Source organism: Peromyscus eremicus, chromosome 10, assembly GCF_949786415.1.
Source record: "Peromyscus eremicus chromosome 10, PerEre_H2_v1, whole genome shotgun sequence".
NCBI classification, from domain to species: Eukaryota; Metazoa; Chordata; class Mammalia; order Rodentia; family Cricetidae; genus Peromyscus; species Peromyscus eremicus.
Window position 1 is genome coordinate 11163580 of NC_081426.1, and position 27976 is coordinate 11191555.

Here is a 27976-nt window from a genome sequence, read left to right on the forward strand (position 1 = left end):
TACTTATCACCATACAGTTTGATATTACTTCCAATAAGTACAATATTTATTAAACATATCTTCAGTTTTGTTACATAGTGTGCAACAAATTACAATATTCTGCAGCCACAAATTATATGCAGAGTATGAAGAAACTATTAATCAGATAGTGTAATCTTTCCATTTATAACTCTACAAGGAAGAACTAGCAAATCAGATCTTACATATAACGTTTCACTAAACTTTATGCATGGAAATTGACAGACACTGGTTGTGCTGTTTGATACAAAATGGCTGAACTTCATCTTCAGAAGACTAAACCCAACATCTAAACATGCCAATATAAACATCAAAACAAAATATAGTCTAACCAACCACGGGAAACAATCTGGTATCAGGAAAGCAACAAGGATTACACACATTATTTTATAAACCAGCACACAAAGGTTTAAAACAGTTCTGAAAATGAAGTTAGCTGTCTTGAGTCAAGGGAATAAAAAAAAAAGTCAGTATTGACCATTGACAATCTCTGACCTTGTGGAAACGGTAAGAATCTGTTGTAGTGCAGCTACATACAGTACAATTCAGGCAATTTGTTTTTTCACTTGGGTTCAGATTGCGAATTCATTGCTGTGAGAGAAGGACGGAGGCGAATTTTAGCAGCAGCCTCCCCCTGACTGCTTGACTGGAGTGCTCTGGATTTTGACATTGGACTTCTCTGCACCACCAGCTGTTGCTCCAGGGCCCATTCGCTTTTTAATCTCAGCTGCCATCGTCATGAAAGACTGTTCTACATTCGTTGCATTCTTAGCACTGGTTTCCAAAAATGGAATTCCAAGGGAATCTGCAAATTCCTGAGAGAGTAATAAGAACAATGAACACTGGAGAAGAGCTTTCTGAAATGGGAAGGAAGGACTGAGTCACTGGCTTTCAAAGGTTGAGGCATCTTAGCCACCGTATGACTCCCGTCCCCGTAATGAAAGTGCAGGATGAACATCCAATTTCACACATACCTTTGCTGTTGTGTAGTCTACTACTTTCTTTGTGGTCAGGTCACATTTGTTCCCTACCAACAACTTGTTGACATTTTCACTGGCATAGCGATCTATCTCCTGCAGCCACTGTTTAACGTTATTGAAGGACTCCTAAAAAGAGAAGAACGACAATGCAGTTTGTGTGGCAACCCTAGCTGCAACTAATGCAAGGGAGGCAATGGACTAATGCATTACAATGACAGTGCCCATCGGAAGAAAATGGTTGGGAGGACTGGAAGGCTTGAAATGAAAATAGCTTATCTGGAAAGGGAATAGTTTAATATTTCACGACAGGCAAACCCAATTTTAAATTAAAATTTTGAAATATTAACAAAACCTATTTTCTGAAATTTAGTAAAATTCTGGTTTATGAGCTGCATACAGTGATACAGCTTTAATCCCAGCACTAGGGGGCAGAAGCAGGTGGATCTCTGAGTTCCAGGCTAGCCTTGTCTACAGAGCCAATTAGCTGCATGTCAGCCAGGACTACCTTAAGTGAGATCCTGTTTCAAAACAAACAAACAAATGAAAATAACAACAAAAACTGTTTATGTTAACAGCAGTAGGTGTTACTACTATCAGAAACTGGTGACCTAGAGGCACAGCTCAGGGACCAACAACTTGCCTGGCCTGAAGAAAGCGATGAGCTTAAACCCCACCACAAGATAGGGGTAGGGAGGAGAAAGCTGGGAAATAACTTTTGGTGAGGCTTTTTTCTTTTGGGTTTTTTGTTTTGTTTTTTCTCATTTAAAATTATTTTATGGTAGGCGGGGAATGGTGGCGCATGACTCTGATTCCAGTGCTTGGAGGGCAGAGGAAGGAGATTTGAGTTCAAGGTCAGCTTTGTCTCTAGAGTTCCAGGACAGCCAGGACTACTCAGAGAAACCCTGTCTCAAAAAACAAACAAAATTATGGTAATAGACTAGATAATGTTTAAAATCAACATGTTCTGTTTGCTCTGGGTGTTTTTGAGATGAGGTCTTGCTATGCTGGTCTCAATCCTCTGTGTTTCTGAGAGCCTATCTCAACCTCCAAGTAGCCAGACTACAGGCATATGACATCACACTAATGTAGCAATTTCTTTTCCTGCTCATATTCACCCATCTTTTGCTTATAAAAGCATTTAATCTAAATGTCTTAAGTTACTTCCAAATTAGCTTTAAGTCATAGATAGCTGAGATTTAACATTTGCTACAAGAAAAATTCGTTCTAATTTAATTTTTTTTTTTCTCTAGTGGTAAAAATAAATTTCTGATCAAAAGAAGTTACAGAGCTGATCAAAAGAATTCAAGGGCAGCCTGTCTACATAGTGAGTTCCAGGTCCACCAGAACTACACAGGGAGGTTGTGTCGAAAATCTACACATACACACAAAGTAACTTCCTTACCTGATCTGTCACATCATAAACAACTATGATGCCATGGGCTCCTCTGTAGTAACTGGAGGTGATTGTTCGAAATCTTTCCTGGCCTGCTGTGTCCCACTATTAGAAAACAGTCAGGAAAGGCAAACAATTCCATTAAAACAGGCTTGGAAAAGTACAGGAGAAAACTGTAGATTATTAGGATCTGACACAACAGTATTTAATGTTTACATTATTAAATTGCATTGAAAGTATCAAATATGTTAAAGTCCAGAACAGACAATAATGCCTACAATTTAGCTGGTGGTACTGATCCAAAATTCTAAATTCTTTAAGAACCAAAGCTATGCTAGGCAGTCGGTAAAGTAAGAGTCCAGAGCCCCCAGCCTACTCCTTCCTGGCTGCAGCAACTCATCCCGGAGCAGGCTGTTGTGCCACGCCCTAGTGGGACAAGGAGGTGCACTGCACTAAGACGAAGAAGAGCTCAAGGGAGCAAGCCCTGGCACTGACCTGAAGCCTTAGGAAGTCAAAGACGGTGACCAGCAGGGGCCACGCTGAGCACGCAGGGAAGCCCTACTGCCACTAAGCCACGTTTGAGCCCAAAGGCTTCAGGCAATGTCGAGCTGCAAGCTCGTTTCAAGCAGACCCAGGTTATGGAAGCCTCCCCACCACAAGGTAGATGCAGGCCTTACCCCCAGGCCCCAGGAACCCTTTAAGCCCTCAAACTTGAACCACCTTTGAAGTCTCTACCCCCTACCCCCGACAAACACACACACACACACACACACGCACACTCTCCATTTTGTGTATATGGGTGTTTGGCCTGCACATGTGTCTGTGTTCCATGCATGTGCAGTAAGTACCCTTGGAGGCCAGAAGAAGGTGCTGGATCCCTTAGAACTAGAGTTCAACATTAGTGAGTTGCCATGTGGGTGACGGAAATTAAATCAGGTCCTCTCAAAGAGCATCCTCGGAGCCATCTTTCCAGCCCCCAATGACCTCTTGTAAAAAAAAAAAAAAAAAGTCTGTCTAACTAAATGACTCAATTACTCCACAAAAAGATAAAGGTAGGGCTGTGTACATAGCTCAGTGGTAGTAGAGTGCCTCGCACTGTAAGGTCATGGGTTCAATCCCTAGCAAAACAATCTCTCTGAAATGGGAGGACTAGATAGAAGGCATTAGTGTTAATTCTGTTAGATATAATGGTTAACAGATAATAAAACATAGATGCATATCAATTATTCTGTAGTAAGTCATGTTTTTTTGTAAAACTGGGCATGGTGGTACACACTTGTAGTCCCAGGAGCAGTCAGGAAGCAGAAGCAGGAGAATTACCACAAATTCAAAGCCAGCCAAGGCTACATAGTAAGCTCTTCTCAAAACACCCCCAAAGTCTATAACATTAATATACTTCTAGATAAAAAAGAAAGCAGCCAGGTGTGGTGGTAGTGTACATCTTTAACCCCAGCACTTGGGAGGCAGAGGCAGGCAGATCTCTGAGTTTCAGGCCAGCCTAATCAACAAAGTGAGTTCCAGGACAGCCTTGAAGTTCTAGGGCTATTACACAGAGAAATCCAGTCTTGAAAAACCAAAAGGAGAAGAAGAAAGAAAAAGAAAGGAAATAATATACAAGGTTTAGCATCTCCTTATCTAAAATAAACAACAGAAGCAATGCCGGCTGTATTCCTTTCTTTTTGTCCAAATTGAGACTGAGAACTCCAAAGACTATGAAGACGGCTGTTAGCATTAAGGAACTCGATGATAGATAGCCTCTGGACCTCCCTCCCGACCTGACAGCATCAACGTGCCCCTCCTGCTCAATGTTCTAATCATTAATTCTGATAAAGACCTGCCATCACCACTAAACATAAGTGAAAGGAAAAGACTTACAACACTTGGAAGGGAAAACGAAGCCCAGAAAGTTGAAATACAATGGCTTAAAGCACAATTTTGTGTTTAAATTTTTAAAACATCAATTCACAGAAGCCCCCCCCCACTCACTCACTCACTCACTCACTCACTCACTCACTCACGCGTGCACCTCTTCGTTGTGTGTGTGTATGGATGGTGTGTGCATGTGGAGATCTGAGGCTGAAGTAAAGTCTTCCTGGATTACTCCACCTTATTCATTGAGGCAAGACCCTCCCTCAGCTGAACCCAGAGCTCACTGACCTGACTAATAGTGCTCCAGGGACCCATTGTCTCTCGATTTTGATGGGTGAATTCTGGTCCTCAGATGTACAAGTGTACACTATCTCCTGAACCATCTCCCCAGTCCATATGGACCCTTTATACACACACCCCCAAATGAAAAGGAAGCAAACTTAAATCTTAGTACCTACATGACTAGGTAAAGCAAAGTTAAGCTCATGCTCTGCTTTCGTAATCTTCAGTGATTAGCAATAAGCACCAGTCCCTGAAGTCCTGGAGAGAATTTTCTTTATTTTTTTACATGTTTGAGTGTCTTGCCTGCATGAATGCCTGTGCACTACTACATGCATGCCCGTGCACTGGATCTCATGGGGCTGAAATTAGGGAGCTGGTGTGCAGCCTGGGAGCTGGGAATTGAGCCCCCAGGCTCTTAGCCACTGCACTGAGCCATCTCCTCACACCAAAAGGGAGAAAAGTTTTAAGACATTAATTCAGTTTATCTCACATCCTGAATCGTATTTTATTTTGGGAATCCCAATTTTAGGGATTTTAAAATGCACTTTAAAATGCAAGAGTAACTCAAATTCTAACAACAGTTCCAAAAAGGAACAACTAAGCAGGAATAAGGGTTGATGACATCAATCTGAAGGGTAGATGCCACCAGAAAGGAATTACTCTGATTCACACAGCTTCTGATTCACTCAGAGGATTCCACAGAAGTTAGGGGACACTGGCTCCAGCTCAATTTAAAAAATGGAGAGCTAGAGCCATTTGTGGATGGAAGCAGCTGCTTTTGAAATTGGTGAATTCCTCAAATATGTTTACATAACAGCATCAGATATGGAAGGCCAACTGAGAATAATCTGCAAGAACCTTTCCAGACAAAGGAAGTGAGCAAATTCAAATGTTTCACATATCTAAATCCTGTAGAGAATCACCACCACCTATGCAACTGGTACCCAGGCTGTAGACTTGAGTGGACCTTTTCACAGCAGTGTTGACTTCCTGCCTGCACAGGGCATATCACAGAAGCCACTGATACACTGTCTCCAAGGTCACAAAGGGAAGGAAACACACACAGCAAGAGCCATGGGATCCTCAAAACTACCTTATAAACTAGTAAACCAGGAAACGGTGCTGGGGCTGGGCACACACCTCTAACCCCAACACTTGAGAGGCAGAGGCAGGTGGATCTCTGAGTTCAAGGTCAGCCTGGTCTACAGAGTGAGTTCTAGGACAGCCAGGGCTACAGAAACATCCTGCTTCAAAAAAGACAGACAGACAGACAGAAAAAGAAAAAAAACAGAATCAAAATAGTAATTTTGATTCAAAACTTCAGGACTTCAGCTCAGAGAAACACTCAATTCCATGAAAAGCGCAATGACTACTCTTCAGTGTTACTTTCTACTAAGCCTGCTCTATGACATACTGATTTTTAAAAACTAAAACCCAACTTAAAAGACAAACACTAGGGCTGGAGAGATGGCTCAGTGGTTAAGAGCACTGACTGCTCTTCCAGAGGACCTGGGTTCAATTCCCAGCACCCACATGGCAGCTCACAACTAACTGTCTGTAACTCCAGTTCCAGGGTACCTGGCACCCTCACACAGACATACATACACTAATGCACATAAAATAAAAATAAATAAATTCTTTAAAAAAAAAAAATACACTATTTACTGATTCTCTCTTCCTCTTCCCCGTGTGTGTGTGTGTGTGTGTGTGTGTGTGTGTGTGTGTGTGTGTGTGATATGATACTCACACTGAGGACACCCCTGCCATGGCACACACATGGAGGTCAGAGGACAACTTGCAGGAACTGCTTTTTCCTACCACTACCCAGGTCCTGGGGATCGAACTTAGGTCATCAGGCTTGACTGAGCTATCTTGCTGACCATGATGATTTTTTTCTTTTTTAAAATCACAGAGAAGCTGGCAGTACCCAGACCCACACTAAAGAGAGAAACATTTAATTGGAGGTGGGGGAAGAATGGACAGGTAGTTAAGATAACACAAAGACACATACTAAAGATGGAGACCTATAGATCGCTTGGTTCTGTCAGTAGCTTTAGGCAAATCATTGTTTTCTCTCAGCATCCATTTTCTGAGAGTAAAACAAGAATATTGGAAAAACTGTTTCCAGGAAAGGCGCAAAGCTACACAGAGAAACTCTGTCTCGAAAAACCAAAAAAAAGAAAAAAAGAAAAAGAAACTGTTTCCTTCCAATAAAATTCTGTGGTTCTACAGAGTTGGAATCTATGGTCTTAAAGGAGAAATAACCCGAAAACTAAATAAATAGCTGTCTCTATTTAATGCCTGTGTGAAGAAGAGCCTAGCCTAGGTTTCTTCTAACATGCCACAGCGTTCAGCACAGTAAAGACAGAGAAGATCTGACTTGCGCTGGAGAAGGAGCCCAGGCCCAAGGCTGACTTTTTTTAATAGAGTGCCTCTGCGTTACAAGCAGAGTTCCAACAAGGAGGACCTGGGATATAGCTCCATGCTAACAGTGCAGCGCAGCATATGGGAAGCCTGTGGTTCAATCCTCCACACAGGTGACAAACGAGGACGGAGGAGGGGCTGGAGACGGCTCAGCGGTTGAGAGCACTGGCTGCTCTTCCGGAGGACCTGGGTTCAATCCCAGCACCCACACAGCAGCTCACAACCATCTGTAACTCCAGTTCTAGTCTGACATCATCACACAAGACACACATACAGGCAAAACTTCAATATACATAAAATAAAAGTAAGTAATTAAAAGAAAAAGAGGAAGAAGGCAGGCATTTCAATGAGAAAAGTGAACCTGGGAAATGCCTTTTGGTCTAATACTATCATCAATGCATGGCTCTTGAACTTCATGTTCAACTTCGTTAGCGTATTAAATGTACATAAATACACTGTACATTTACCCACAATCCCCAAGAGCACTTACTATCTGAAGCTTGATTGTTTTCCCATCTAACTCTATAGTCCGGATCTTGAAATCCACACCAATCGTGCTGATGTAGCTTTCCGTGTACGTGTCATCCTGAGGGGAGAGTTAATGAAGAGTTAATGAGAGCAATGTCCAACAGAGAAAATGTTACAGTTTACGTGCATTACACTCAAAGTTCATGAACGAAGTTTTTAACATCTGACTCTATCATGCTTTGTATTCTAAAGCAAAAATGTTTCTTTTTTCCTTGGGATGTTTTCCAAGTGTTCTTTATTTTTTGTACGCATCTCTTGGTAAATTCTTCACATAGGTCAGGAAGAATCTGTAACTGTCAGAGCTCCCAACTCAGATACATGCGTTTTCCTAATTGCCAATCAGTCAAACTCTTGCTCCTCAAACCCAATCCACTGACCACAGAACAACGCTCGCTTCACTCTCCTCTTAGGGATGTATTCCAGTCTGTTTCATATCCTGGTTGACACTTTTAATTGAAATACAATACACATGAAAATCCGTCTTTCCTTGTGCAACTCAGTGGTTCTTAGTAAACGCACAAAGTCACACAACTGTTACCATGACTTAATTCCAGACTGTTCCATTCCCCTCAAAGGAACTTTGTACTCCTTTGCATTTTGTGCTTCCTTCTCTCCTGCAGATCACGGCAACCGTCAATCTATCTACTCTCCCTGGAGCTATGCCTATGGGAACATTCATGGAATAAAGTCTTCAGAAGTGACTTCTTTCCTTCTGTTTTCAATGCTCATCCACACTGGAGCATGTATGAGCACTTAATTCTTTTCCTTTAGACAGGGTCTTGCTATGTAGCTGTGGCTGGCCTCAGACATGAGCCTTCTACTTCAGACTTTGGAATGCTGGGATTAGGCAGGCCCCACCTTACTCAGATTAATATTTATATATTATATATATCAATATATATATATATCTATATAACTTTAGTAGGTTGGGCATGGTGGCACACACTTTTAATCCCAGCACTCGGGAGGCAGGATAGGCAGATCTCTGTAAATTCAAGACCAGCCTGGTCTACAATAGAAAGTTCAGTAAAAGTACACAGTGAGACCCTGTCTCAAAAAAAATGTTTTTAGTGCATGTATGTGGACAGGTGCGCATGCCACACACAGTATGTGCACGTGAAGATCCCAGGACAGTCTCTGGCAGTCAGTCGGCTCTCTCCTTCCACCATGTGGTCCTGGGGATCAGACTCGGTCATCAGACTTGGCGGCGGCAGGCACTTGTACCTGCTGATTTATTTCACCAGCCCTACTTCTTTTTTTTCAACCATATTCTTTTTTTGCAGCTGAATAAAATCCCATTGACATTTTTTATGAAAGAATTGGGTAGTTTTGACTTGGGGGTCATTATAATAATACATGATCATTTCCTTAATCATCATGTTGCTTGTCAATTTTTTAACCCAATGTTTCTCTTTTTTGGTAAGTACCAGTAATCCTAGTACTTAGGAGGCTGAGGTAGAAAGATCACTGAAAATTTGAGGCCAACCTGGTCTAGGGAACTAATGGCCAGCCCAGGATACATAATGAGGTTCTATCTCAAAAGAAAGAACTCGACCTTTAATCCAGCGCTGGGAGGCAGAGGCAGGCAGATCTCTGTTGAGAGGCCAGTTTGGTTTACACAGTGAGTTCTAGGACAGCCAGGACTACACAGAGAAACTCTGTCTCAAAAAACCAAAAAAGAAAAAAAAAGGAAAGAAAAAGGAACTCACGGGCTCTTCGCCGGCTCAGAGAACCAAAGTGCCTGCCCCCAAGCCTGACGACTTGAGTCCAGCCCCTGGGCGCCATGGGAAAGGTGGGAACCAGTCATGTACACTGCCCTCTGACCTTCACACCTGCTACTGGGGGGGGGGGGGGGGCCGCGGGCGCCGCGGCAGCGGTGCACCCCCAGCACACAAGCACATAAAACCAGTCACTGTTTTCAAAGAAAAAACACCAGAATGGAGACGAAGCAAGCATCCCTGAACTGCAAAGCAACACCTAGGAAGTTCTCTGCCAACAAAGCCAGACCTCGGCTTCATCGATGGGAATCTGAGAGCAGCTGACAAACTCAGCTTTCTGTGGCAGCCAATGTGGTGGCCACCAGCCCCAAGTGGCTTGTGACATGAGGAACTAAATGTAAAGATCTTTTCCAAATTTCAGTTAAAGTTAAAAAACAAAACAAAACAAAAAACACTACAGAGAAGTAAGTACCAGAGCTGTAGAGCTTAACCTGAGTTACAGAATGCACGTGTGACCATCAGCATGTTTCTCTCCATGCTATTGAAACGTGGCTCAGGATTTCTTTTCACGTCACTGTCAGTAAGACCACATAGCCCACATTCTCTCTCCACCTCTATCAGCATCAGTCAGAATTCTACAACAGGTATCAAACACTGACTTCATCATCACACTTCACTGCTTCACTGAATTTCTTTCTTGGCTTTGTTTTTTTCCTTCCTTCCTTTTTTCTTACTTGTTTTTTTGGGCTGACTGACTTCAAGCCCAAAGTGACCCTCTTTCCCCTCCCAAATGGAGAGATGACAGGCATGCACTACCACACCCAGCTTTCCCATGAACTTCTCTTAAGAACATTGATTTAACAGTTCAAGACACCACTGGGGGTAGGGTTTGGGAGCCCTTAGATGCATAAATTCTGAAAGAGTTAAGTCATTCTACGTAAAATTGTTTAATTTTTGTCTAACTAGAAAACACACTGCACTAATTGTACAATTAAGTTCACCATTAATTGTAAAAAAAAAAAAAAATTCAATTTCAACTTACTGCAAACCTGAGGAGGAGGCAGGACTTTCCAACCCCAGAATCGCCAATCAGAAGTAACTTGAATAAATAATCACTGCAAAAAAAGGAGGAAAATCATATTAATAAAAAGCAGGTTAAGTTCTAGAGGAAACCAGAGTAACAACAAACAGCCTGTAATGAAGATTACAGCCCCTGACAAGGTCTGGGTGTGGCTTAGCAGAAGCCACAACCAGATCCACCAGCAGCCCTCTGATACACAGCTGAACATGTGTGAACTACCCACTCCAGTAGGGCAGCAGGCAGTGCCACCCAAGATCTCTCAGGAGTGAACTTCCTCTTCCAAGGAAACAGTGACAGGAAACACGTGATTCCTATTCTGAGGGGGCTGCGGAGACTTACACTAATTAAATCCCAGTCCTCTACCCTATGAGACTAAGGCAGGCTATGCTCCATGCAGTAAAATTAGCCTCTTCTGGCTTAGTGCCCCATGCCCGTAGTCTCAGCAAACTCTTGAGAGGTGGGGCAGCAAAGTCTTGAATTTAAGGCCAGACTCAGCTACATAACATAATAGGGCTGGCATGGAATACATGGGCCCCTCTCTCAACAAATCAAACACCTCTCCTTCAAATTCAAAGACCAAACTATTCACTGTGCAGAGCAATCCTCTAGTGAAATAATTTCTATGATCCTTTCCTACAATCTAGATCTACCGTTCCTCTTTTTAAAAAACAAAAAAGCATTGTAGGCTGGAAAGATGGCTCAAAGGTGAAGAGCACTGGCTTCTCAGGCAGAGGACCTAGGTTTGATTCTCAACACTCACTCCCAAGACACTCACAACCACCAGTACTCATTCAGTCCCGGGAGATCTGATGCCCTCTTCTGGCCTCTCGGGCACTGCATTACATGTTTCACAGGCATCACAAGGTGTTGCTGGATCGATCTCTCTGTACCAATGTGGTTGCACTGAATAACTGCCTGTTTCTGCTTTCTGCTATTAATTTGGCTCTTTTAACTGGATTACCAAAGATGAATGGCTGAACCGGGCTTGTTGGGGCAACCCAGGGCACAGGCTCTGATTCTGATCCCAGTAACACCACTGCTATGACTAACTCAGAAACCATCACTACATGATGTCTTCAACAACCTGAAGACAACAGATTATCTGTCCACTGTCTCCCAAAGGAATCTCTCAGTTCTTCATAATTCTAACCATTTCCATAATCTAAGCACTTTCAAAAGGAGCCCCTCCAACAAGACTTTACATATATATTTTTAGAACGTACAACTGATTTCTAGCTTTGTGATTTAATTTCAGAAACAAATATCTACTAATCTATTAAAATTAAAATTTTTATTACAGAAAGTATAATTTCAATGTAAGCAAGACACATAACTTTTAGAGACAATTATCTTTGTGGTTATTCAAATTGTTACCTATCTCTATTTGCAGAGTGGTATTACTTAAACACCTTTTTTGTTTTATCAGATTAGCACAGTAGACTTATTCCTAAATGTATCTGAGCAAAATAATTAAAAAAAAAAAAATCCAACGTGCTAGTCAGCAGAAAAACAGAAGCCAAAGAAGGAAATAAAAATTTTCTAAAAACTAAACCAGGACGGGGGGTGTTACAGTTCAGCTGGCAGAACACAGGTCTAGCACACATGACGGTCCTGTGTTTAATCCCCAGCACATCGTACATAGCTGCACATGTCTCTAATTCCTGCACTTGGGAGGTGGAGGCAGGATAATTAAAAAAAAAAAAAAAAATCAGGGCTGGAGATGTCTCGGTGGTTAAGAGCATTGGGTGCTGTTCCAGAGGACCTCAGGTGAAGTTCCCAGCACCCACATGGCAGCTCCCAACCATCTGTAACTCCAGGCCAGAGGATCTGATGCTTTCTTCTGGACTCCAGGGCACTAGGCATGCACTTGGTACACAGGCATACACGCAAACACAACACTCATAGACATACAAGTCATTAATAAAATGTTTTGCATCAGTAAAGGAGGGCTGGATATGTACAGCTCAACAACAGAGTATTGCCAGGCACATGCCAGACCCTAAGTTTCATGGCCAGGCCTTTTACAAAAGAAAAAGACAAACAAGTTGTTGAAATTTAGTAATCTATCTGAGCTTTCCAATTCTCTGAAGAAGCACACCCTCCATCAGCTGTACAGAGTCCTCTTACCACAAAGGACTGAACTGGGCCACAAATAATGCCTGAGGTATCGCTGCCCTAAGGGTTAACTACTCCGGTTTACTGCAGCACAATCACAAGAATGGAACATACATAAACACTCCTAACTGTGTTTCTAGCTATAGCATCAAGAAATTAAGAGTCAGACTGGAAAAACAGCTCGGCGGTTAAGAGCATGGGCTGCTTTTCCAAAGGACCTGGGTTCAATTCCCAGCACCCACATGGCAGCAGCTCACAACTGTCTATAACTCCAATTCGAGGAGCTCCAACACCCTCACACAGACATCATGTAGGGAAAAGGCCAATGCAGAGAAAATAAAATAAATTATTAAAAAAAAATTGAGTCAACTTTTAAAAATATCATTTAACATATTCTAAAGTTTTGCAAATGTTATTTTTGAGCACGGAGTTTCAAGTAATTTAAAATCATTACAGAAGCTAAGGTTGGTGGTGCCTGCCTATAGTATAGTCCTGTTCTCTGGAAGCTGAGGTAGCAAGACTGCCACCAGTTCAAGGCCAGCTTGAGTTACCTTGGAGACCCTGTTGTCTCAACACAACAAAACAAAAACCAACCAATCAGGCAGACAACCAAAACGGAGGTATTATTAAAGAGTCTGGCTCCTAGCCGTCAGCTTTACTAGCAAACAGTGGTAATGAATAAGAAAATTACAACCATCTGTACTCTGGCTAAAAGGAGGGAAAGGGGGAAAAAGGACACAAGATAACTCTTAGGGCTCTCTCAAAGGCAAAGCCAGGAAAATTGGAGCCATGAAGTATACATAACCACATTTTGGATTACAACTCAAATAATAAATATATAAATTCTGGTAGAAATGGTTCAGTAAATAAATTAGAGAAATAACTCAGATTTATTGTTTTTTCATGTGCATATAGAAGAAAAACAGAAAATAAGTAGATCACTAAATGAGGAAAAACTATAGATGAAGTTAGTTAGATAAAATTAGTAGGTAGACCTTAAAGAAAAAAATAAGGTATCTGTGTGGTCTCAAATTATATCCTCCCAAGTATTTATTGCACTGGTGGGTTTTGTTGTTGTTTAGGAGGAACTTCTAAGAAACAGGGTCTCATGTAACCCAGGCTCGTCTGATTCAACATGTAGCAAAGGCTACCCAAGAACTTTTTTTTTTTTTTTTTTTTGGTTTTTCAAGACAGGGTTTCTCTGTGTAGCTTTGCGCCTTTCCTGGAACTCACTTGGTAGCCCAGGCTGGCCTTGAACTCACAGAGATCCGCCTGGCTCTGCCTCCCGAGTGCTGGGATTAAAGGCGTGCGCCACCACCGCCCGGCTTGCCCAAGAACTTTTGATCACCCTGCAAGTGTTGGGGTTATAGCCATGTACCACACCTGGCATTACATTGGTGCAAAATACTCCATCCAGTCACCTTTTTTTTTGTTGTTTTTTTTTTTTTGTTTTGTTTTTGTTTTTTTTTTTGTTTTTGTTTTTAGAGACAGGGTTTCTCTGTGTAGCTTTGGAGCCTGTCCTGGAACTCACTCTGTAGCCCAGGCTGGCCTCGGACTCACAGAGATCCTCCTGCCTCTGCCTCCCGAGTGCTGGGATTAAAGATGTGCACCACCACTGCCCAGCCCAGTAACTGTTTTAAGTCCATCTTGCCCTGGGAGTTGGAGCTTAAGCATCCATCTTGCCCTTGAGTATGGGCTGTACATTAAATCTGGTGGTTAGCGTCTCATAAAGTAGAGAAAGAGGGAAAAGGTAACTTCAGAAGGGCACTAGTGTTAAAAGGGACTAGTAATTCTCCCAAAGTAAAGCCACCACCAGAATAGCCAGTTATAAATCCGGGAACAATGTTCCAGCAATAACATCACCAGAATGATGAGTAAAATATCATATTGATATCATATGCCTTCTGATATAATGCAATGAATAGATAGATCACTGACTTCTGTGGTTTCTCTGGCATTTTCCCCAAATCTATATATAACCCTAATCTAATAATGAATTAACTAGATAAATTAATTATACTTGTAATTCCGGCACTTGAGAGGCAGGGCAACCTGGTCTACATACTGAGCTCCAGACCAGCCAGGGCTACATAGTAAGATCCTGTCTCAAAACAAAGGGGGGGGGGGGCCTGGAAGGTGGCCCAGCAGTTAAGAGCACTTGACTGCTCTTGCAGAGAACTAAGATTCTGTTCCCAGCACCCATGGCACAGCTCAGAACCATCTGTAACTCCACTTCCTCTAGGGGATCCAACACTCTCTTCTGGCCTGTGCTGGTATCAGGAACGTATGTGGTGCATATACATACACATCAAATAAAAACCAATCTTTAAAAAAGAAAAACAAAGCATCAGACAAATATCAAGTAGGGAATAGTCTAAGCACACTTCAAGGATATCCAAATCAGGGTTGAAGACAGCTCATCGGACAAAATGCTTGCCTAGCTAGCATGCATGAAGCCCTGGGTTTAACCACCAGTACTACATACGCCCAGCCTAAAGGCACATGCCCATACTGGCTGCAATCCTAGCCAGCAGAAGGTGGAGAAAGTAGGACCATAAACTCATGGACAGACTCAGTTCCACAGTGAGCTTGAGGCCAGCCCTAGATACAAGAGACCTGTTTGGGGACTGGAGAGATGGCTCAAGGATTAACAGCATACACTGCTCTTTCAGAGGATGAGTTTGGATCCCAGCACCCATGTGGTTCACAACCACCTCTAACTCCAGCTCCAGGGGGATCCCATGCCTCAGTCCTCCATGGGCACTAGCATTCATATACAAATATCCACACAGAGATATACATATGTAGATAAACTAATAGAGCAATGGCTTAGTGATTAAGAGCACCAGCTGCTCTTCCAGAAGACCTGGGTTCAATTCCCAGTACCCACATGGTAGCTTACAACCATCTATAACTACTTCCAGGGAATCCAATTCTTCTGACCTCTGTGGGCACCAGCCACGCATACAGACATACATACAGGCAAAACACCCATACACATGAAAAATAAATAGATAAATAAATTTAAAAAGAGGAAGCTGTCTCAAAAAAAAAATACTAATTGCCAAGATCATTAAGCCAAGCATAGTGACACATACCTATAATCCTAGTACTCTGGAGTCAGCAACAGAATGCTCTCCTACAAGTTTCCGGTCTGGTCAACATAGCAAGCTCCAGGCCAACAATGACTACATAAGCAAGATCCTGTCTCAAAAACACAAAAGCCAAAACAAGTGCTAAGACCATGAAAAAGGAGAGACCTCGGAGAATGAAGGGAACTGAAATGCTATAAACATAACATGGGATCTGGTCTGGATCCTAGACCAGAACAAGGACATTAGTGGAAACCTTAATCAAGTAGAATAAAGAGGGGGCTGATCTGTTGTGGTTTGTCTAAAGACAGGATCTTACTTTGTGGCCTTGACAGGCCTGGAACTCAGCGATCTGCCTGCCTCCGCCCCCAGAGTGCTGAACCACCATACCTGGCCCAATGTTTTAATGTGATAAATGTGTCGTGAATTCAAGGTGTTAATATCCGAGAAAGCTGAATGAAGAGTACACTGGAATTCTATACACTATTTTTCTAACTGTTTAGTAAATCTAAATTTAGTTCAAATTTTATTTTTAAAAAAGTCAGGCAGTGGTGGTACATGCCTTTAATCCCAGCACTCGGGAGGCAAAGGCAGGCATATCTCTGTGAGTTTGAGGCTAGCTTGGTCTACAGAGCAAGTTCCAGGACAGCCAAGGCCACACAGAGAAATCTGTCCCAAAAAACAAAGCAAAACAAAACAAAACAAACAAACAAAAAAAAAAAAAACTGGACCAAAAAAAGTTTAAAGAAAAACTAATGAGGAAGAAACCAGTAAAATGACAGAGATCCTAAATAAATAAATAAATAAATAAATAAAATTAAAAATTAAAAAATTTTAAAAAAAGGGCTTCTAGGACAGCCAGAGTTATACTTTTTGTTTGTTTGTTTATTTGTTTTTGTTTTTCGAGACAGGATTTCTCTGTGTAGCTTTTGGAGCCTGTCCTGGAACTTGCTCTGTCTAGCCTCAAACTCACAGAGATCCACCTGCCTCAGCCTCCCAAACACTTGGATTAAAGGTGTGCGCCAGAGGTATACTTAAAAATAAAAAATAAATAAATAAAACATCATTTCAGGAGAGATGGCTCAGTAGTGAAAAAGCACTAGTAGCTCTTCCAAAGGACCAGGGTTCAATTTCAAGCATCTACATGGCAGTTCACACCATCTGTAATTCCAGTTCCAAGAGATCTGATGCCCTCTTCTGGCCTGTACGAGCCCCAAGCAAGCACGTGGTGCACACACATACATGCTAGCAAAACACCCACACACATAAAATAAAATGTTTTTTAAAATGTCAAGAGAACTAAATCCAAGTTAGGTATAGTAACTATACCTAAGTTAGGGACACACAGCTATAATCCAGCACCCAGGAAGCTAAGGCAGCAGAATCAAGCATTTAAGGTTATCTGAGGGAGGAGCTGGAGTTCCAGGTGGTGTGCTGCCATGTGGGTGCTGGGAACCGAGTGAGTCCTCTGCAAGACCAGTAAGCACCCTTAGCTGCTGAGCCGCCAAAAAAGAAACACCCAGGATGGGGCTACTGCTCATCAGTACACTGTTTTGCCTAGCACGCTGGAGTCAATCTGAGCACTGCCAGAAAACGTGACTTAAGGTTGTCCCGACAAGCCCTAAGGGGCTGGGGAGAGGGCTCAGTCAGTCAGTAAGGCACTTGCTTGTGCAGACATGGGAAGCTGAGTTCAGAGTCCCAGCACTCACATAAAAAGCTGGGCACAAATACAAACCAACCCAATGGTATTTTTGTGGATTTTTTGTATCAAAGTGCTCTGTTTGGGTATTTTCTGTTTTATTGGTCTTTTGTTTATATGTCTTAGTTTGGGTTGGGCAGAAAGACAGAGAGGGTTTCTTGGTTTGTTTTTAAAGAGAGAAAGAAAGGACATGAAGTTGGGTGGTGGGGAGGGAGGAAGATCTGAGAAGAGTTGGAAGGAAGGGAAATGAATGATCAGAATATATTTTATGAAAAAGAAAATTATTTTTCAGTTTTAAAAAACAAGCCGGGCAGTGGTGGTGCACACCTTTAATCCCAGCACTCGGGAGGCAGAGCCAGGCGGATCTCTGTGAGTTCGAGGCCAGCCTGGTCTACAGAGCAGATCCAGGACAGCCACCAAAACTACACAGAGAACCCTGTCTCAAAAAAAAAAAAAAAAAAAAAAAAAAAAAAAAACCACCAAAAAAACTAGCCAAGTGGTGGTGATACAAACCTTTAGTCCCAGCACTCAGGAGGCAGACAGATCTCTGAGTTCAAGGCCAGCCTGGTCTACAGAGTGAGTTCCAGGACAGGCAGGGCTACACAGAGAAACTCTGTCTTGACAAAACAAAAAACAAAACAGCACAAGATAGCACAGGGAGACAGAGACAGGAGGGTCTCGGCAGCATCTTGCCAGCCAGTCTAACCAAATCATTCTTTTCTTTACAAGAAACTCTATGGATACAAATTTGACACTAGATCTGGGAAACTGAGACAGGCTCTTTCAAAACCATTGTTAGCACACATTAATTACACATCCTGGACTTAGCACAGCATTCCTCCATGTGTGTACTTTGATCACACTCACACTGCCCTCTCTTGTCCTTCTCTCAAGCATCCCTGACCCCTTTCCTTTCCATGCAACTCCTCTTCTACATTCATGGAGGGTGGGGTGGGAGGTGGCAAGGAATTTCTTTAGGGTTATTCACAGGAGCCTGGGCACCTTACTTGTGGCTACACCACTGAGAAAATGTATCTCCCTCCCCCAGCAACCTGTAGACGCTCAGGGGAGGCTATGCTGGAGAGCAGCCCCTCCCTAACCCACACATCCACGGTTTCATCTTGTCAAGGTCTTATGCAAGTCGCTGGCTGCTCTGAGTTCAAGAGTATAACGGCTTTCCTCTCTGGCTTCTCATTGTCAGAAAGATGTTCACAACTTCTAAAGCCCCAACAATAAATATCCAAGAATAGGCTAGAAAGAGAGAAACAGAATAGGTATGCTTAATTGCAGCATTTGGGAAACTTAGAAAGACCAACCCAATAAAGTACTTAAAAAAAAATAGAAGGCAAAGGCCACTAAGACCTATAGTTCCTATTCTGTTGCTGAGGCTGTTGTTGTCTTGGGGGGGAGAGGGGGGTCTCTCAATTTTAAGACATAGAACTGGAACTTACGATTCTCCTGCCTCAGCCTTCTGAGTAGCTAGAATTACAGGCATGGGCTACCGTGCAAACTTCACAAACTCTTCTTGTTCAGCACTCATTATGTAGCTGAGACTAGCCTCAACTCCCAAACTTCCTCTGCCTTCTCTAAGTGTACAGGAACATGTTATTATTCCCTGCTCACACCACCCTCTTTCCTATTTTCAAATCTCTCCACTGCAGCGGTGGCAGGCCTTTAATCTCAAGTTACTTAGAAAGCTGAAACAGGAGGATCACAAGTTCAAGGCCTACCCAGATGCAGCCCAGCCTGAACTCCCCTTTTAATCCTGTGTCAAAATAAAAAGTAAAAGGAACTAGAGCTAAAGCTCAGTGGTAGAGTATATGCCTAGCATGGAGAATGGGCTAGTCAAATCCCCAGTGCAAAAAGTGTGTGAGTGTGAGTGCATGTACGTGTGTGCTTGTGCGTGTGTGTAACAAAAATCTCTCCATTAATGTTTAAGGTAGCTGTCCATCCTAATGTTATCTGGCTTAAATTTAAAAATTTTAGGGTTGGGGGCGGTGGTGGCGCACGCCTTTAATCCCAGCACTCGGGAGGCAGAGCCAGGCGGATCTCTGTGAGTTCGAGGCCAGCCTGGGCTACCAAGTGAGTTCCAGGAAAGGTGCAAAGCTACACAGAGAAACCCTGTCTCGAAAAACCAAAAATAAAAAATAAAAAATAAAAATAAATAAAATTTTAGGGTTGAAGGGGATGCATTTGGAAGCCATAAATTCAATCCCTGGTGGCACAAAAATCTGTAACCACATATAGAAAGTAGTAACATACCAGGAAGTCAAAATACAAGTCCTGGCCCAGCCATATGGCTTAGCAGGTAAAGCACTTGCTTCATAAGCCTGAGGACCTGAATTTGATCCCTGGAGCCATGGCAAAGTGGAAAGAGAAAACCAACTCCACAAAGTTGTCCTCTGACCTCCATACATGTGCCTGCATGAACGATCACACACACACACACACACACACACACACACACACACACACACACCATACACACACAATAATACTTTAAAAAAAAAAAAAAAAAAGAGGTAGCCAGCAAGATGGTTCAGTGGGTAAAGGCTCCTGCTGCCAAGCCTGACAACCTGAGCTCAATCCCCACAAACAAGGTGAAGAACACTGACCCCTGTGAGCTGTCCAGAGCTCCACATGTGCATGCTGGTATGTAGGTGTACACCCATATGCACTTAAACATGGGCACACAAAATAAATAAAAGTGAAATTAAATAATTTAAATAAATAAGTGAATACAAATTAGAAGCCCTTTAGTTACAATTCCAATTATGCTGCTTACTCTTAAACACACTTGTGCAAGCCATTTAACTCTTCCCTGTACCCAAACAAAGACAAAACTAGGGCCCGTCAGTGGTGGCGCATGCCTCTAATCCCAGCACTAGGGAGAAATGTCTAGACATAAACTTTAGGGCAGGTGGTACAAATTTCAATTATTTATTATTATTATTATTATTATTATTATTATTATTATTATTATTTTGGGTTTTTGAGACAGGGTTTCGGAGCCTGTCCTGGAACTCACTCTGTAGCCCAGGCTGGCCTTGAACTCACAGAGATCTGCCTGTCTCTGCCTCCCGAGTGCTGGGATTAAAGGTGTGCACCACCACCGCCTGTCCAATTATCCATTATTGGTCCCAAGATCAGCACCAAAGTCCTTAAATATGTTCTCAATGTCCGAGTTCTCTCCAGTTAAGAGTCAACATCAATTACACTTTCTGTAAAAACTAAGTCAGGGCTGTGGAGGCGGTTCAGCTGTTTACCTGGGTGAGGTAAGGGCCAAGGAAAGACAGCTTAGCAGCTAAGGGCTAACTGCCCTTCCAGAGGTCAGCTATTTAGTTCCCTTCCGAATCCCTGTAACTCCAGCTCCAGGGGTCCAATGCCCTCTATAGGCCTTGATAAGCACTCCCACACATGTAGTTGGTTGGAGTATAGCTCTCAAAAGGACTGCACAGTGAGACTATGTATCAAAAACAAGATAAAGTTGTCCTAAGTCAAGAAAACGGAATATAACTATATTCAGAGTAGACAGGACAGGGACTAATTCTACTTAAGAACTACTGCTATATACAAGAAACTCAATCAGAAGTTACATCTATCACTGTTCTTGGAAAGCTTCAATTATGGACTTCACCCAGTTTCATAAAAAACTCACAAATTTGAAGCAACAAGAAGGCTCAGCAGGAGAAAGCACTTGCCACGCAAACTTGAAAATGTGAGTTTTTTTAAAAAGCCCAGAAGCCACATAAAAATGGAAGAAATGTTCACATACACAATGACAAATTAAAACCACCACAAAAAAGTTTCCTTGCCTACTTCCGCGCTGCATCTCCGACATGTTTGAGACAGCAAACCACCCAACAAACAAACACGTTCTCTGGCTCCCGGGCCCTCAGTTTGCTCTGCTGCCACTACTGGTTTGCTTGTTGCCTGCTCCCCACTTCCAAACGAACAGAATCCGGGCTGATTGCAACGGAAAATAAGACTTCAGTTTCCTTCCTTCAATTCTCTTCTAGGGAGCTGGAGAGACAGCCAGCAGTTAAGAGCACTGGCTGCGTGCGCAATGCTCCTAAGGATCCAGGTTCAGTTCCTGTTAACTCCAGTTCCAGGGAATTGAAATCCCTCTTCTGGCTTCCTCTGGCACCAGGCATGCGTTAGGTACACAGACATACATGAAGGAAAAACACCCATAAACATAAAATACTAATTTTAAAAATTTTGGTCACATTCTAGATATCAAAGCAGCAATTTTAGCCCCAACTTCTACAGAAAAACAGAAATAGGCTGACCACTCCCTTCTCCTTAAGGGGGGAGGGGGTTGCCAGTGTCTCTTACAAAAACTGGAAAGGAAAATTCAGACAGAGTAATAAAAAGCAAAGTCAGATCTACCACAGCTCACTTAATGGCAGCAGCTTTGTGCTGCTGTTCTAAGTCCCCTCTCCCTCCCTCCCTCCCTCCCTCCCTCCCTCCCTCCCTCCCACCCTTCCACTGCAACAAGTCTGTCCCTGCCCAGGCTGCCCTGGAGCCAAGGTTGGCCCTGCACTCCTACCTCCTGCTTCCACTTGGGGAAGATTCTACACAGCTACCTTCCACCTGACAGTTACAGAGTTGATTCTGTAGATGCTGAAAAATAACATTCTACACAGTGAGAGAACCAATTACTTTTCTTCCTCCAATTTTTCTAGAATGGTTGGAGTATAGAGTGACAGAGGACTTCTGCCTGGCATGTGCCAAGCTCTGGATTTGATTACCAGCAGCACACAACAATAAAAACAAAAATTCTAATGACAAACTACATGAGAGCAAAAAATGATATTAATATCCTGTCGGACAGACAACTGATGACCTCACTTTTATTTTCCAACACTTACATTGGAAGGGGGCACTTACTGGAAACAGCCCTGACCGTTAGAGGAAAGCAGAGGACTGCTGACATGTTCAGAGAGCCTGAAGACTCATTTCAAAGTGAAGAAGGGAGGGAGAGAAGCACATTGAACGGCCGCCCTGCAGAAGCCAGGAGAGGTGCTGCTGCTCACTTGGAATCTCAACATCTGGGAAACGGGAACTGTAAGATCAGGAATTCAATCACCCCCATCTATGGTGAGGTTGGGTTTGGTTTAGCTTTTTCAAACAAAGCCTTATGTAGCCCAGGTTGGCCTCAAACTTCAGGCAGTCCTCCTACCTCCACCTCTCAATGGCTGGGATTACATTCATGAGCCACGACGCTTTGCTACTTTGTCACTTGAATAATCAAACAAGCCTGATGACTGAGTTCAATCCCTGGCACCCACATGGTAGAATGAGAGAACTGACTCTCACAGGCTGTCTTCCACACACCACATGTTCGCGCGCGCGCGCTCTCTCTCTCTCTCTCTCTCTCTCTCTCTCTCTCTCTCTCTCTCTCTCTCACACACACACACACACACACACACACACACACACACTCACTCTAAATGTAATTTTTTATTAAATTTTTTTTTTTTTTTTTTTTTTTTTTTTTGGTTTTTCGAGACAGGGTTTCTCTGTGTAGCTTTGTGCCTTTTCCTGGAACTCACTCGGTAGCCCAGGCTGGCCTCGAACTTACAGAGATCCGCCTGGCTCTGCCTCCCAAGTGCTGGGATTAAAGGCGTGCGCCACCACCGCCTGGCTTTAAAAATGTTTTAAAGCTGGGGGCTGGAGAGATGGCTCAGAGGTTAAGAGCACTGGCTGTTCTTCCAGAGGTCCTGAGTTCAATTCCCAGCAACCACATGGTGGCTCACAACCATCTATAATTAAATCTGATGCCCTTTCCTGGTGTGCAGGCATACACTGTATACATAGTTTATATATACATAGTATACACAGTATATGTACTGTATACATAGTAAATAAATAGATCTTTAAAAAAAAATTGTTTAAAGCTTGGTGGCTGGGAGATGCTTCCTTGGTAAAGTGCTTCTCTGACAAGCATAGGGACCAGAGTTTGGTCTCAAGAACCTAAAAGCCAAATCTGGTGTGCTGAGCATACTTGTAATCTCAGCACCAGAGAAGGAGAGTTAGGAAGATCCCTGGGGCGGGCTGGCTGGCCAGCCAACCTAGCCAATTTCTGTGAACCCCGGGTCCCAGTAAGAAACCTTGTCTCCAAAAGAAAAACTAAATAGGGACTGGAGAGGTGGCTCAGTGGTTAAGAGCACTGACAGCCCACAACCATCTGTAATGCAGACAGCCTCTTCCGACCTGTGAGGTCACTGCATGCACCATGCACATGGTAGGGACAAAATTCAGGCAAACACACATAAAACCAGGCTAAAAACAAAGTGGACAGCTCCCAAGGAATGAAACCCAAGGTTGACCTTAGGTGACCAAATGCATGCACACACATGTGCACATAGCCCAACACATACATATATGCCTTCATGCACACATTAGTTCAAGGCTAGTAACAGAACTCGGCTAGGCAGCATGCCATGGGTTCGATTTCCAGCACCTTGTGCCTTTGCACTCAGCAGGCAGTGATAGAAGGATTAGAAGCTGAAGGTCATCCTCAGTTATAAGGTAAGCTTGAGACCCTGTCTCAAAATAAAAATGAAGCTCACAGATTATGTAGCCCTAGATTGTCTAGAATTCATTAATGTAGGCCAGGGAGGCCTAGAACCTTCAGTGACCCTCCTGCCTCTGGCTCAAGTGCTCAGAGTACAGACCCCTCCACCCCTGGCACTGTTTAGTACTTCCAATCAGTGTGCTGGAATAATCACTGCCTGCTTCACTACCAGCTCTGAAAATCAAATCTTGGCCATAGCTCGGTGCTTACAGCCAGAACTAAAGACAGTTCGATCCGCAGGACCCACATGGTAGGAGAGAACTGATTCCTGCAAGTTGCTCTGACCTCCACACGTGCCCTGTAGCATCCCTGTGTCCCTCTCCATACACAAAATAAGTGTAATAATGTCAAACCTTTCCTCAGATCTCCAGAAAAAAAAAGAAACTTTGACCATTTCCATCTACTGTTCCACGTTAGGATCACACTTGCAGTGGTTTTGTTTGTAGCTGAAGTCCAAGTGACTCAATCATTACCCTTAACTCCTATCTTAAAGATAACAGGCTTTCCTTTCTCCAAACCAGCCTAATAAATTAGTCAGGTCATAAACACACACACACAGCACAATCAGAGAGACAGATTATAACTTAATCAGTATTGGTATATTGGGTGCACTTGTGATATTCACTAATAAAATATCTATCATTACCTCTCATCCTTCCCCCAAACGCCTGGACTATTTCATTATACAATCTAGAAAGCAAATACAGGCCAGATATTGGCCGACTTGAGACCTCAAAACAAAGACTGAAGAAATGATTGTCCATGCAGAGCGTGGTGACTCCAATCTGTAACTCAGCACCTGGGAGGCAGAGGCAGGAAGACTGGAGCAGACACAAGGCCAGCCTCATCTACAGTGTGTCTCAGGAGAGCCAGGGCTACACCACAATCAAAGTATGTCTTAAATTAAGGAATGGATTAAAACAACTTATTGCCTTGCCATTTATTTACCAGACTTTCCTCTTCCTTCTCCTTCTTGAAAAGTCTCCCCGGCTCACGCCTGTGCCAATAATTCTCTCTTCTTTATAATATTTATTTAGATTATTGCAGGGCACATGTGGAGACCAGAGAACATGTAGGTCCAGGGATGGAACTCCTCATCAAGGTGGCAGCTGAGCTGTCTCACTGGTGCACTCACTGGTCATTTTCCTACATGTCTCTTCTCTAACAGTCTCCCACAAGTGACTCCCCCTGAAATCCTACTGCTCTGATCCATGCAGCTCTATATACTAGTATCTGACATGTATAAAATCTATTTTGTATATTATGTTACAGGCCCCTTGAGGTTAAGGCTCACACTCCTAAATCCCGGCATAACTGAAATGCTTACTTAAAAATGATTTGCACCACCTACAACACGCTCTGGTTAGCGGTCCAAGTATTTACCTACTCATGAGCCACACTACTACCTTAATAAATAAAAATGATTTTTTATACTACTTTACAAAAAGAAGAACAAATTAAAAGTCTGAGTAACATCAAATTTTTGTCATCTAGTTAATCTTCAAAATCTTCTTTTTTTTTTTTTTTTTTTTTTTGGTTTTTCGAGACAGGGTTTCTCTGTGTAGCTTTGCGCCTTTCCTGGAACCCACTTGGTAGCCCAGGCTGGCCTCGAACTCACAGAGATCCGCCTGGCTCTGCCTCCCGAGTGCTGGGATTAAAGGCGTGCGCCACCACCGCCCGGCCTCAAAATCTTCTTACAGTAATAAAAAAATATATAAGTAACAAGGCTGGAGAGATTGAGAAGTGTTTGCTACGATCATGTACTGTTCTTGCAGAAAACTCGAGTTCAATTCCCAGCACCCACATCAGCAGCTCACAACTGCTTGTAACTCTGGCTCCAGGGGATGGTTCTAACCCAGTGGTTCTCAACTTGTGGGTTGTGACCCTACCACTCACAACAGCAGTACAGTTATGAAAAGGCAACAAAAATAATTTCATGGTTGGGGTCACCAAAACATGAGGAATTGTATTGAAGGGTCACGGCATTAGGAAGGTTGAGAACCACTGCTCTAACCACACACACACACACACACACACACTACTACTACTACTACTACTACTACTACTTAAGCATATATGTAACATGTAGGAAAGTCCTCAAATAGTACAGGGTTACAAACCTCCGTAATCTAGCAAATTCATGTTCTTTTCTGTTGCCAGGAAAACTAACTGAAGAACCCCAATTCAACTTTGCTCAACTAAACCAATTTGGTCCTGCAGAGCCCGGGACCGGAGGGGCTGCCAACACAGCAAGTCTATCCCTACATGAACTGCTCCCGACCTCTTACAGAAGTACAAAAGCCTGGGCCAGTGAGACGGCTCTACGGTTAGAGTGCTTGTCGGAGTTCAACCTCCAGAAGCCACAACGGAAGGTCGAACCAACTCCCAAAAGTTGTCCCCTGACCTTTCACACAAGTACTGTGGCATCTGTGCTCCTGCAGTCACATGCATTACACACACAATAGAATTAAAAGGTAGAATTCTACCAAGATACGATGACTTCTGCTTAGCACAGATGAAAAAGAACATCTCAGCATTAAACCACAGTCTTTCAAAACTTGAACTTAGAATGCATTTTGCAAGAGCCATGTGACAGACACATGACAAGTCAGCTAAACTGATGGTGCCTTTCATGGGGAAACACTCAGCGGGAACTGACTAAAGCAACAAATAAATCCTGCTTTTAGGGCAATGCTGATTTCTCTTATCAAAATATATATATATATATATATACACATATGTGTATATATGTGTGTGTGTATATATGTATATGTGTGTATACATCATATGTAGATGTATATATATCTATATATATACATATATATACATATCGTTCTCCCTTAAAGATTTCTGACACTAACGAGGAATAAGAATGACATCTCTTCAAGTTATTATTGACTTTCATATATGGAAACCATAGGAGGATTTTGGGCGCCGTTCCAGAGAGCCCAACGAAGTCTACCGTAGGAGAGAGATCACCAGTTCCCATGAAAGGCGCCAGGTGTGTCACATTTGCTAGAGTGACTTCTTGAGTAAGCAAGAAAAAGGAATGCATTAACTTTTCATGACACGTCATGGAACCTCATTCCCTATCTACAGGCTTTCAACTAGGTAATCTAAAACCTACAGCTCTATCAAAGGTCCCATCCGTTTCTTTTCCAATTTGTCAGCAAACTCGACTTTAATTTGGTGGTACAGGAAGACTTTTTTTTTTTTAATTTTAGTTCAGTTTTGTATTGTTGTTATTGTTGACCTACTGAAGACAAAAGGTGACTTGGAGACTTAGGTGTCCTCTAAAACAAAAAAATTCACAAATGCCCAGGATTTTAGAAGGGCCATGGCTCGCAGTTCTGAAAGAACTCTTCCAGTAGAGAAGCCGAAAAGGAAACTAAACATTGTCAGTGGCTTCTCACCATGTCCCCATTGCCCTCAAGCCCACGCAGTCCCGAGAAGCATCCATATTACCTGAAACCCGCCGGGGAGAGGGCTCTCGCAAGCTCAGGATTTACGAGCAAAGCTGGTGTCCTCGCCGCCGAGGCTGACAGCTCCGCAGAGCCGGCGCAGGGTCTGACAGTGCCCTCTAACAGAGCTCTCCCACCTACCTCCCCGAAAAACAAGTCCTCCTCCGGCCGCCACCGCCTCCCAGAGACGCGCCCCTCCTGGCCGCCGTCCGAGGCCGAGTCCCCAGCGCCCGGCCGCGGCACACAGCTCCCCGCCGGCCCCCCGGCCCCTGCCCCGGAGGCCCGACCCCTCCCCGCCGCGGCCCTCGGCCGTCAGACAATGGGGCCCTCGGGCTGCTCCGCCTCGCTCGCCCGGCCGACCTTCCTTCCCGCTGCCGCGCAGCGCACCTCCCGGCGGCCTTCACCCCCCGCCCCGGCCGGACGCCCTCAGCCCGGCCAGCCCCGGCTCTCCTGCACTCACTATTCGGGATTCATGCTGGACATGTCACTGCAGCTGCCGCCGCCGCCACCGCCCTTGCTGACGCAGCCGCCGCCCCGACTCTCCGCGCCACGGGTAATGGAAGGGAAGGAATGAGCTAAGTGGTTCCGGTAGAGCAAACGTCGACCCCACTCCGACCCTTAGAACACAATCAGCAGCCGCCGCCACTCAGGGATCGCTTCCACCCAAAATGGCCGCCGGCGAACCAGGAACTAGGGAAGCCTAGGCCAAGGGGCCTGTCGCGGCCCAGAGGGC

General features: G+C 43.6%; 1 protein-coding gene across 1 annotated transcript; it reads right to left on the bottom strand.

Annotated features, from left to right (window-relative positions):
• Positions 1-17: 17 nt before the first annotated feature.
• Rab1a (RAB1A, member RAS oncogene family) lies at positions 18-27976 on the bottom strand. Its single transcript, XM_059275395.1, has 6 exons — positions 27704-27976; positions 10255-10327; positions 7457-7552; positions 2401-2496; positions 993-1124; positions 18-833 (listed from the first exon to the last, which is right to left on the bottom strand). The coding sequence occupies exons 1-6, from the start codon at positions 27724-27726 to the stop codon at positions 636-638; spliced, it is 618 nt and encodes a 205-aa protein (XP_059131378.1). The 5' UTR covers positions 27727-27976; the 3' UTR covers positions 18-635.